The sequence below is a fragment of the Solea solea genome, chromosome 2 (assembly GCF_958295425.1).
Source record: "Solea solea chromosome 2, fSolSol10.1, whole genome shotgun sequence".
Lineage (NCBI taxonomy): Eukaryota > Metazoa > Chordata > Actinopteri > Pleuronectiformes > Soleidae > Solea > Solea solea.
In genome coordinates, this window is record NC_081135.1 from 16,579,430 (window position 1) to 16,592,923 (window position 13,494).

Here is a 13,494-nt window from a genome sequence, read left to right on the forward strand (position 1 = left end):
ATGTGTGCATGTGTGAATGGATTCTTAGACACTCAAATTGACTTCCTCTTACATGTTTAATCTGAGTCCACACATATGGAAAGTGGATAGTGACACAGATAATATTGTGTGACGTCACATGTGGATAGTTGTGCCGTTGAGCAGTACGTCGCCACATGAATATTGTGGATAGTTACGTATACTTATACTGATACTTACTTATTGTTTTTTTTATGTACATCAACATTCATGGCATACGTTCCATACAAAAGACCAGAAAAGGAGCAGATGCATTCAAAATCAAAGAACACAAAATAAACAAAATATGAAATGTCATATAAAATAAGATAAAAGTGGATAAAGTTGTGGAAAAAACAGTGGGTCATCTTTGCTGAAAACTTGACAGCTGCACACAGCTTGTATTATGCCTTTAGTGAATGCTACTGTACCATTTAAAAGTATTCATTTGTGTTATTATGATACTATAAGAGTTACTATCAAATGCATACAAACCAGTGTGTTACTTTAATTTTAAGGTTAAGGTCATTTGAACTAGTGTTGGCAATTTAAATGTACATCAATGCATGTGAGAAACCAAAGACACACTGGCGACGTCCCTAGTGACGAGGTACCGTTTTCAGACATACAAAGAATTTTAATATACACTTCGCCGCTGGTAGGCGTTCCTTCCAGGCAGTTCCTTCGTCAGCTTTCCAATTCAGTTCAACTCAAAAATCCACGCGTTCTGGCGGCAGTGGAGGGTTAGGCTCCATCTTCGTCTGGTAATCCTTGAATTGGCACTATCCACTCTTCATACACATGCACGCACGCACACGCACACACACACACACACATATCCAGCATCCACAAATGATACCTAAACCATAACCAGGAAAAGCATTAAACTAAATATAGTATACAAAACATTGACTGATCTCTCTCTCACATGCACACAAGAGGGCCTAAGTGGATCAGGAAGGTGGGCGTGTGTAGGAATCTTCAGCCAGGCTATCACTAACAAGCACGCTCCTCTCCCTCTCTCTCTCTCTCTCCAGCAGCAAATCCCTCCACTCCACACCAGAGATTAGCATACTGTTCTAATCAAATGCATGTACAGGTATAAAAGATATACAAGTCTTCTTGATTAAAGTTGTATGTTTTATGTTTGTCTGAATGTCTTGTTTAATAGAGTAGCCTATCAGGAGGATACATGGTGAGTTGCCGGCCTAACAGATGTGATCCAAACTGTGGCCCTAATCTTCTTCTGTACACTCCACCACTTGCAAAACATTTACTGCACAATTTTCAAATGCTAAAACAGTGTTTCCAAAACTGTTGAATCACACTTAAAAGTGAACATGACATGCATGTTTTGAAATGCCCATATTGAAATGTGTTGAGAATGTTGGCAGAATTTATTTATGATAATATACTATATACTAAATATAATTTATTTCAGCCTCAGGCCAAAGCAGGGCTCCTCTTTTGAATTCCACCAAACCTTTTGACCAAGCCAATTACACCTGGCTTAGTCAAGCCAGGTGTAATTTATCCTGGTAAGTGTGTGTTCACATCTCTTTATAGTAGTTGGGAATACTCCTAACAAGTATGTATCCTGATTTGCACATTCGAGTCCATTCAGATCACCAAGGTGCACATGATTTAAAAATGTAAATACATTTTCTTTTTAAAGACTTCCAAGCTTCCAAGACCCCATGAATGTCTCTCCAAAATGGAGCCACAGAGGGGCAGCCCCAAATAATATGATAGTGATTTGCTAATGTGTTTCCACAGGAGTCTGATTCGAATAGTTAGTCTTTTACGCCGGTGTACAAAAGAAAGGAATCACATTCTTCCAGCAGAATTCCCTCCAGGAAGGGGAGCTTATTGTCCTTGCCTCAATATCCCATGTATGGTCACCTTTTAGAATTTGGAGAGCTAAATATAGTTACAGTATAGATAATACTTTTTGGAAATAAGCATTCTTGTAGGCTCTTCTTCACTCCCTGAGGTAATATTCATTATACGTTTTTTGTCCTGTCTCTGATATCTAGATATCTAAAGTGATCTTTAGACTAAATTCATCCTTGAGGTCCTGGAAGCTCAAAACTATCCTGATCTAGGAGTGTGAAATACGCAATATGCCCATTCCCGATCCGATTTTAAACCTCTATCATAGTTATTGGGCATAAATTCTGGATCATAGGTGAACGGGAGATTATTTTTAATTATTATTTTAATTAACGATTAAGATTTTTATTGACCCAACGCTACTTTGCAAACTGGCCCAACCTTTTTAATGATCCTGTAAAGTGATCAAAAAAATCACTTCTGACTTTGTCACCCCACAGGAAAATGTGTTATCAACCACCTTACCAAATTTGAGTGATTAAAAAAGTCATTGAGTGTTTATTTTTTATGTTTATTTTCTTATTAGGTTTTAAATCATGTCAAATTCAGCTTCATTCTCTGCTCTAAGGCTGTGGTGGTGTGGCCACTGCAGCCGTTTCAAACGGGGATTATCAGTGTTTGCACGGAATATTAGTATTAACGTAAATGCTCTGATAACATGCAGAGAAGCAACATTTTCACCATTTTGGTGGTAGTTTAACGACATATTTCACATCAACAGAGCTAATTTAGCAGCAGTCCTACACCCTCTCTCCCTCTTCCTCTTTATCAGCAGCACCTGCAGCCTCACAGCAGGAGTCTGCTCCTCTTTCTGTTCTTCTTCGCTCCATCATTTCCTCATCTATAGAAATTTTAGATTAAGTGAATCTAAAGAGCTTCTGTGTGTTTTTATACACAGGGAGAGGCATCTCAGCTAGCTAGCATAACAAAGGCAGTAGTGTAGGGGCAGGTGCAATGACCAAACCATGGATATATTATAAGAACTCGATAGAGCATCGCCCCCTCTGCGTTACAGCCATTTTTTTCCTGGTGGCCACTCGTGGCACTGCAACAAGAAATACTGAAAGAAAGAAAAATAATTAAAGCAATTTTCCCATTGACCACAACCTGTAAAACTGGAGACATGGACATTGGCATTTATATATTTATATTCTATATTTTAATAGTTTAATTTTCCTAAAGGCCATAAAAAGCCCAGAAAAATGTTATTACCCCGAGTGACAGCTGTGCACGAGCACACCAAGGCATGAAATGTAGTGTCCGGGATGGTGCTACTGTCAGGGAACTGTACAATAGGAAAACGTCATTGGAAATGTGAATAAAGTAAGGCACCGGTTTTTCTTTTACTAATTAATTAAATTTGTGTCAATATTTTCAAACAACACTTTTTAAGAAGCAAATAAAATATCAATTCAATCATTCAAAAATGTTGTATTTTCTTGTACGAAAATACACTTCTTCAGGGTTCTTTGCGCTCCCTGATTTGTTCTTTTTATATTTGTATAGCGCCAAATCATAACATAAATTATCTCAAGGCACTACAACATCATGGAGAGCAGAGAAACCCAACAATTCACACAATGAGCACACACTAGGCATCAGTGGAGAGAGAAAACTCCCTTTTAACAGGAAGAAATCTCTGACAGAACCAGACTCAAAGATGTGCAGTCATCTGCCTCGACCGGTTGGGGTGAAAGAAAAAAAGAGGTGGGGGAGAGAAAGGAAAGAGGGAGGGGAGGTAGAGACAGAAGAAAGTGACCCGGAACAGATATAAGTTAGATCAAGTTATACATTTATTCAGGAGTCAGTGATGACATGGTTATAGGACTACAATGTCATTTATATAAGCAGCAGCAGAAATTGTTGATAAAAAATATACTGATATCAACTTTAATTATAGCATAATAATAATGGTGATGATATGTATGATAATCATAATAATAGCCTCAAAACTGGATCTGGATCCTGCAACCTGCAAGATGAGGACACAGAGACACAGCGAGAGGGAGAGAGAGATAGAGGAAAGGAAGGAAAGACACAAACTAGGGAGAGAAAGAACAAAGTTTATGACATTAAGTCATATTCATACCCTGACCCGGAGCACCATATCCAGGATCAACCCATTGCACAAGCACATCCATCCATCTATCTAATGGCCACCTACAGTACATAGGGTGGCCATCTCTATAGCACTAAAAAGGAGGACACACAACTTCACTACAATACAATTTTGTCCATGATAACGATGGTATGATGATACAGGAGATACTCTATTCATTGCAAGACTATTTAATTTATGATATATCATGATGTATGTATGTAATAAACCATCTGTTTCAAAAATTGAGATCTGAAAATAATACCTTGCCAAGTGCACTGTCTTGACACTAAAATAGTATAAAGAGTACAGGCAGCCCGAAACATGTCTTTCAATGGCGTGTTTTCCTTGAATACAATGTCACAACAACAAACAGTGCAAAACCACAAAAGTTATCCTTACTTCTTTTGCTAATAAAACCATGCTGTTGATTTTGGCATTTCTGCCACGTTGCAGGGAAATCCCAATCGCATTGAATGCGCATTGTGTCGCATGACAGCTGCGTTCCACTGTTGCTGCGTGCGCTCAGTCACAGCAGCAACAGCACAGCTTCTTCTGTGCACAGCCAGCACGTGGATGCCTTGTTTATGTTTTTAACCAATGGTATATTTGATCGACATCGCTTTCAGCCAATTATCTGTTAGACCATAACTCTAAGGGCTTTGGAAGTTATGCTTGGCTAAAATCGTGAGATACCATCACTCGATAACCGTTGCTCCTAGAAAACCACAACAAGTTGTAGAGCGATCCAATTGTGCACATAGACATTTTCATTTACATCCGTTGGTCATGCCTCGAGTGGTTGGTGACCATTTTCCAGTAACACTAAAAATCTTCTCGTTGTACTTTTATCTGCTAAATAAAAGTATTCAAGAAATTACAGATTTTAGCTTTTGTAGAATTTTGAAAACACTTACATATTGATATTTTAGGTACTGTTTTTAAATTTTGTACAGTAACATGTAGTGGAGATTGGTAGAAAAACACAACCGCTCATTTAGTCTGTGGCTTTCTCCTCTCTCTTTGGCACACACACACACACACACACACACACTGACAGACAGACTTAGTAGTGTGACTAATGTGTCTCTGCCCTGTGCCTCGCCTTGGCTTCCATGGGTCAACGTGTTACAATGTGCAAATTAACTTCCTGCAGAGAGACTGCACACACACACACACGTGAGCACACGCTCACACACACTCACACCGTCAAGCCAATTTGGACTTGACTCTGGGTAAATCGGGTCTTTTATTACTATAACATTTGGTTCATTGTTGTTGCTGAATGAACCACATGGCACTTTGAGGTTGACTATTTTTTGAAATTTTTTCTCCTTCGTTTTCATTTCTTTTTCATTTATGGAAGAAGAAGAATCTAAACTGTGCAGGCACTAATTACTTGGACGTTATCCAGATATATTTGAAGACAGATAAAACCATTTTTATTGAAGAATAGTTTGTGTCTGATGCAATTTTCCATATTAAATCATGAAAATATATGCAGATGAATACGAGAAGAGCCTTGTCAGCATGAAAAGCCAAGTTCAAACTTTGGATGGCCATGATGCTTTGATTTGGGGCTTTGTTTCATGGCCAACCTTGCTCCGAATGCAGCACAGTAAATGGTGGGTTTGTGTTGTGTAGAGGAATACATCACAATCATTCAATCATTTTTCTAATCTTTATGAATGTTTTTTTTTTTTTTTTGTCTGAACTTGTGAAGTTTAGAGAGGAGTGAATCCGATCACATTCACTCTGTAACTGTTCCTCTCCACAGTGGTGAAGGGAAGAGAGCGGCACACTCTGATCTGGCAGGAGACCTTTTAACTCCAGTGATTACCAACCTGAGCTGCACTTATAATCATGTTAGCATTTTTCTGTTCACTTCCCTTCCTCCTTTTCTTCTATATGAAGTGCTTGAGTCGTCCAGGAAAAGTACAATAGTATTTAAGGTAGTTGGCTCAATTAGACTGTCCAGGAGATGTTTGGTAAATTAATTAAATGGATTACATCTTATTTAAAACTCTCAAATAAGGGTTGGGAAAATTCAGCAATTTCAGCAACAATTTCCGTTTGCTTGAGGACCCCCCAAAAAACCTCCTCTGACCGATCTATGGGTCCCGACCCAGAATTTGGGACTCACTGATTTATGACAATAAACACCAAAGTAATAGTGTCATAATACAATTTTTAATGTTGTTGTGATTACATTTTTATTGTTTTTGTCATTTACACCCAACACATGCTTGAAGTGTATTTAGTCAGAGACTTTGTCAGTGACTTTACTGCCAAATTTAAGCCACACAATAAAGATCTTAATAAATTAAAGACAACACATACAGCATAAATACACATAAACACACACACACACACACACACACACACACACACACACATTAAATCAAATATGTATACACATCCATACATGAAAAAGGGGAATGACAAAACAGATCCAAACAACTGTAGCTCAGTTAAAAGTAGATCAGTTAACAATCCTAAAATCTCAATATTTAACAGAGGAGTCTGGTGTATTTAGGGACAGCACTGCTGATCGCAAGCAGCATCACAAACCTGCCGCGACATTTCAATCCAGTGACTTTATGTTGAGTAGGCAGCATAAACTGTTTAATGAAAATATGCAGGAAATTGTGAAAAAGAGCTGAACAGAACAAGTGAGAAGAAAAAAGAAATAAAATGGAGGAAAATGCCTTGGTATAATACACACATGGCTCCCACTGCCTCTGTTATTTTGCTCTGATGTATTCTTGCTATTGATGGACATGGCTCCCCACTGCCTGTCTGAGCAGAGTGTGTGTGATGATTATAGTCCCCTGGGGAGATCCAGGGGGTACTCCCTAATTGATTATCATGAAAGACTCTAATTGAATTAAAAAGCACAGTAAAACAACCCACCATGCAGTTTGTTTGAAGCCTGGTGACTCAGTTAAAAACTATGGGCAGTAGCTACATGGGTATTTATATTAAAAACAATTTTTTTCCACATATTATATCATTATTAACTTTAATATTAATATGCTACTGTAAAATATGATAAATATGATAACATAAAAATAAAATCTACAAGAGTGTTTCTCAAACTTTCTACAACTATCTTGCACATACTTTTTTGAAGATGGCAAACTATCCTGGCCCAAATAACAACTCTGTGTCAACAGTCGGACTCACAAAACAAAAAAACTCACAAAACGACTCTAAATGCTGTAAGTACATATGCTAGGCCTGTATGTGGCACTGTAGCTGCTACAGAAATACACACAAAACCAGAGAAATAGATACTGAGCGCATACTGTGGGCAAACTTTTTTAAATAAAGCTTTATTCGAATTACACATTACAATGTTTACAATCACAGAAACAGAGACAGAGAGAGGTGGTTTTATCACGTCATTGTTTTCCCATAGTAGCACATTGGTTGTCTACACAAAAACGCAAAGGTGGTGTTTTGAGATTTTCACGCAGATACGATTAAAAAAACATGATTATATTGACATGATTATAATTTCATGCTCAAACTCTCGTAGACCCATGGCATGGCAAGACAGGCCTATTTTATTTTATTTATTTATTTTTTTGTAAATAAAGAGAGAGAGAGGGGTATGACCAACATTTTTTTTATTCATTGTTGTAAATGTTTACAGTGGCTGATAAAGAGAGAAAATAACTAGAAGCAGCAGAGTGATAGAGAGAGTCAGAGCAGAGTCTCCTTCAGTCCCAATAGGTCTGCTTTTGGAGGGGTTGCGGGGGGGGGGGGGGGGGGGGGGGTGTTGCTCGGATTAAGAGGCTGAAAATGGTTAAAACGTGTCAACGTGTAATTGCATGATAAGGCCCCCTCGCGAGGAATCCGTTGGCCCCGTTGCTATTTTCTATGGCTGCCCCGGCTAATCTCCTCGCGCCACATTCGGTGTTGTGCAATCGGTCCCCGTAATCTCCCGTGACAGAACGACGGAGGTGAGGGTTTTATAGGAGTGGGAGAGGAGACATGCGGAGGCGTGATAAACTGACGCCAATTAGCCACGTTTGGGACACCGGGACGCACGCCGGATGGGAGACGCAGGGGCGCACACGGCCCCTGGAATTGCGGAAGAGCAGAGGAGTCCAAACATGTGCTAAACAGAACATGAGCAGCAGAGGACGATGGAGACCACCAGAACCACTGGGTTTGGATTTGACTGAGCCGTGTCTGTTTTGACAGAGGCTGCAGAGACATTTCAAGGGGCAGGAGCTCAAGTGAAAAAAAAGGTCCCCCTTCAGTTCTTCTTCTTCTTCTTCTTCTAATAATACTTACTTCACTTAATTAATGCGATTAATTTTGTAATATTTGTATCAACAATAGTGAAGCAGAGGTGACTACAAGGTGATGGTGGTAGAATATACCATTTTAAAAAGGGGCACTCACCTGGTCAGAAGGCAAAATGACACCCATGATCTGTGTTGATCAACAACCACCAATGTTCCTTCAAACAAACACTGGTTCTAATGGTTTTCATTCATTCAAATGTGATGCTATCTTCATATCACACCAGGATCTGATGATGCTGAATACTGATAATATCAAATTAATAATTGTTGGAGTTGAACATGATTTGAGGGAATCTCAGCTCATGTGTTGCTGCAACAAAATGACATTTACCTGTTATGATATTGATTTCTCAATTTAAAAAAAATCAATTATTGGTAGCTGAGTGCTACTTAGTATTTTAATGTTAAAATCATATACAGTGATACGAAAGTGTGTACATGTATTGTCATTAGCCTTGCAGTAATGCAGCAAAATATGTCCTAAATCAGGAAAAACATTTATGAATTATTCATTTAAAATAAACCTTGCATGTTTATTTTCTAGTGCATTTATTTATTATGTTAAATCATAAACATGTAGTTTAATTTATCAAGTAACAGTAACAGTTTTCATAAAAAAAAGTCAAATTTGAATATTAAATTGAATTGAGGGAACATTGAGGATAGGTCTGTCTAATAAATATCTGACATCCCTGGAAACAACTTCATTTTATATGCATTTGCATACATGTTGGCCCCATGTTTTTAAGTCTAGACCCAAGTGGGAATTAGTCTGATAAAACCCGGGGTGTTGTTTGCTGGGCTTTTTGTCAGCAGTGACCCCCAGGCTGCCCCAGCTTACACCAAGACTAATCCCCATTCTCCTGCTACACAAAAACCTCCACTCCTCGCCTTCACCCTCCTCCCTCCTTCTCTTTGCTCTTTCAATCTTCCCTACTTATCCTGGGAGCCCCAACCACTACAGCCAGTCAAATTAAAGAAGGAAATGATTTAACAACCTGCAAAATCACACACAGTTGCAGTCTGACACTAGTGTTTTAGGATTTAGTGTTGGAGCCAAGGAGGCCAGTTGAAGAATTGAATTCCCTTTCTTTCAATTTGCTTTTTTCTTGAGCTGAAGCTTGGTGAAGTCATGGCTGGGCCGAAAGGTAACTTGGCCTGCAAGTACACAAAAATAGATTTGAATCAACTGTAAAAGTTCAAAGTTCATTTTTAAGCCATTCCTTTATAGAATGTCATGGCATGTCAAACTTGTGGCACGCGGGCCACATGCAGCCCCACACTCGATTTTTTGTGGCCTGCCACTTGATATCAACGACCTTGTGTTGAAGCACAGCTATTTTCATAAACAGTGAGCAATATTTATAGAACAATAATAATAAGGTTAAATGTTTCACAATTTTAAATGTATTTAATTTAACCTGAAATGACAGAACTGCTTTGGTGTTTCTAATTACAGTTGTCCATGGGTTATTATTTACTTCATTTTTGATTCAATTTCATTTTGCATCACAGATTTGTTTGTTTTTTTAATGATAAAATATGTATTGTTCCATAATCATAACAAACACTTTTACTTTGAAATTCTGTAAAATGTCTTCATGAATATTGCATTATCATGATGGAACATGATTTTAATTTCATATCACTCACCCTGACTAAACACTTTTTGGTTTATTTGTTTCTTTTTTACAAACTGTTTCTTTTTAACATGAATGGCCCCCTCATGACCAAATGCTCATTGGCCCCCGGGTCATTGAAAGAAAAGTAAAATTATATGGAAGAATGGCCTCTTTTCAACTTAAGAGAGGTAAGAAAATCTTAATATAACAACAGGAAATTGGAATTATTATAAATATATTATTTTGACAATAAAGCAAGTTTTAAATAAAAATCAAGAAAATGTTATTATTATTACATTATTATATTGTTTTGTTCATTCTTCTCTGGTAATTGTTTAACAGCTGTCAGGCTATAAAATAAAACCATATCAATAAACTTATTGAAACACTAACCTAATAATATTGGAGTCATTTTCCTGTTACTCGTACATTAATGGTAAAATGACATTATAGTGTCAAACATGAATTTATCAAAAACACATGTGATTTTTCTTATATCAGCTTAAAATGTAAGGTTATTTAAAGCTTTAACAACATTTTATATTTGTTAAAGAACAAAAAAAATGTGACTTACAAATTACAAGATAAATAATATCAAAGAGACATTTTAAAATAGCATCCTCTCATCAGGGATATTACTGAAGGGAGACAAAATGTCTGTCAGTAATGTTTGTTTTCGGGATTTAATTAAATTAATTAAATTAATAAGGACACAAAAGGCTTGACGGCATTTTAAACCAGTAGAATAAAAGTAAATAAAAGATGATTATGAGGGTGAACCTGAATAAATAAATAGCAACAATATTAACTTTCTCTGTGATGAAATTATGAAAAAATATTTAGCTCAGGGAATTATTCATTTTCTTTAATTTTTTGGACTTCAATCCGAAAAGCAACGGAACTTAGCATATTTTGTCAATTGTTATTAATACCTTTCATAAAAAAGCATTTTCAGTATTGACCCTATTTTATTCACAATTTACAAGAATTTACAACAATAAAAACGACTGACTCACGTGTTTACAAGCATGAAAAGTGGAAATCGATTAAGAAAAAATTAAAATGAATGCCAAGAATCTACATGAGTGACAAACACACGGCTGATGCTTTTAACTCCACAGAAAAAAACAACAACAAAAAAATCCACTTCAAACTGCACCAGCCTTCACAGATGATCATTTAATAATAATCTTCTCCCGAGAGCAAGAGAAATTCATCACTGAATGAGAATAAAAACAATAACAATATAATAATGATGATAATAATAATAATAATAATAATAATAAATAATAATAATAAAAAACTGTTTGTTCAAAGTCATTGCATTTTTATGGCCCAATAATGTACAGTTCTTCGGCAGCCTGAACCCATACTTTTTATATTTGGTAGTGACTCCATGGTGCAGGGAGAATTAAATATGAGTCAGAGGAACCGTCCCGTTTACCGGAGTGGAGCCGCTGCTCTGGTAGTGCTGCGGGTGGAGCACGTGGAGTCGGCTCTGAACGGAGGAGTCCCCAGCCACAGCCTCGCCGGTGGGTAGATACATGCTGATCATGTCCCGAAGGTCCCCGGTGTGGCACGGCTGAGGTGCGCGTGCGGCGGACACCGGCGGGCTTAGGCTCGGCTCCGATTTCACCAGAGAGCCCAAGGTGCCACTGATGGCACCGGACACCGGGGACACACCGGAGCTCTGGTGCTGGTGAGTGTAGCCCGTGATGCCACCGTAGCCTGGCGGTGACGCGCTCATGTAGCTCTGAGAGTTCGAGATGGGACTGTAAGACAAAGCGCTCATGTCGTACCTGTGCATATGCTGCGGGTTGTGTGCGTGATGGTGGTGATGCGGGTGATGGTGCGGGTGAGCCCCGGTGCCCGGGTGTTGCGTGTACGCCAGCTGCGCCTCCTGCATCATGGCGTGCGCGGCCGCAGCTGCAGCTGCCACTTGTCCGGAGTATGTGCCGTTCGCCCAGCCGTTCACATGCGCGGCGTAGCCCGCATTCGCCCCTGCGTGCCCCCCGCCGGGACTCTGTCTGCCGCCCATCCCTACGCCCGCAGAGGAACCGAGGAGCCCGCTAGCGAGAGAGTACTTGTCCTTCTTCAGCAGCGTCTTAGTCTTCCTCCGCGGCCGGTACTTGTAGTCCGGGTGTTCTTTCATGTGCATGGCCCGGAGCCGCTTCGCCTCGTCGATAAACGGTCTCTTCTCCGTCTCGGTCATCATCTTCCACTCAGCGCCCAACCGCTTGCTGATCTCTGAGTTGTGCATTTTCGGGTTCTCCTGTGCCATTTTCCTCCGCTGGCCCCGGGACCACACCATGAAAGCGTTCATGGGTCTTTTGATTCTCTCCTGAGGGACTTTACCCCCAGGGCCGCCTCCTCCTCCTCCACCGCCTTGTCCCCCCGGGTTGGACGCGTTGGTCTGGGGGACCATGGAGGAATGCAAGTCCGTTTCCATCATGATGCTGTACATTCAGCTGGTCTTTAAGGACTGAACTTTTCAGTCAAACACATTCAGACTGAAACCACCGAGAGATAAAGAGAAGAAGGAGCTGGGTGGGGGGGAGCTGCTTTGGTCTCCGGGTGAAAATTCACTCTCAGGTAACTCTTCTACTTATTCCCCCCCTCCGTCATCCAGCGCTGAGAAGAAAATAAAGTTGTTATTTGACTTTGGTTGAAGCTGGACTGGGAAAAGTTACCGGAGCGTGCCCGGGCCGCGCGCTCTGACAGCAGCTATGAGCGAGGGACGTCCAATGGAGAGGCTCGAGTAGAGACGTGATTCGCGTGCAGAGGCTCGAGGTTCTGGTGACGTCGGAGCGCGAGAACAAAAAAAAAACATGACTCCCTCTGTCATCTGCGTGTGTGTGTGTGTGTGTGTGTGTGCTTATGACCTTGTGTCCTCACTAGGACATACAAACAAGTTTGTGTGTGAGTGTGTGTCTTTATGTATTATTTCTATAGCACTTTTCACAGATACAAATCACAAAGTGCTGCACAGCAAAAACATAAAACGGGATAATATGACAAAAAAGTGCTTGGTATTTAAACATTTACATTTAAAACTTCCTCAAATCTATATTTTACTGGAATTTGTTTTTCCTCTAACCAGCCCTGTTCCAGAAACGCATAATACAAAAGTGCCAACTTCAGTGTTCTGAGCTCATCTCACAGATCAGATAAAGGAGGAACTTGAACCATCACCACCCTCAAGCAATGCAATTTGTTTTTAAGGAATCATCACTGGTCATTCCATCATTGTAGCAGAAGAAGCAGAAGGCCCTGGTTTGTTTTGATGATGACGAGCAGCTGGATGAAGTTGTGTCATTCCTGTTTGACATCATCAGTGCAACATATATTTTAATATATATATACATAATTAATAAAAATAATAATAATAAAAAGTTTGTCTACTTTCACACCAGGGGTGCTGCTCTCAAGGTTCCCGTGGCTATCTACATCACTTCCATCATGCCACATGTCTGCAGACAGTCTCTGGGGCTGTAGCTGGAGAGTTCAATTTAACGGTAGTCCAGGGTGTGACTCTTTTAGTGTTACTTTAACACGGTGAATTTTA

The 13,494-nt window shown here is 39.5% G+C and overlaps 1 protein-coding gene across 1 annotated transcript; it reads right to left on the reverse strand.

The window, feature by feature from the left end:
- Positions 1–10,666: 10,666 nt before the first annotated feature.
- sox1b (SRY-box transcription factor 1b) lies at positions 10,667–13,202 on the reverse strand. The gene has a single exon (XM_058622210.1). It carries the CDS (start codon positions 12,391–12,393, stop codon positions 11,341–11,343), a length of 1,053 nt encoding a protein of 350 aa, XP_058478193.1. The 5' UTR covers positions 12,394–13,202; the 3' UTR covers positions 10,667–11,340.
- Positions 13,203–13,494: the final 292 nt, after the last annotated feature.

Coding starts and splice junctions, on each gene's coding strand:
- sox1b (XM_058622210.1), bottom strand. CDS start 12,393: ATGTACAGCATCATGATGGAAACGGACTTGCATTCCTCCATGGTCCCC.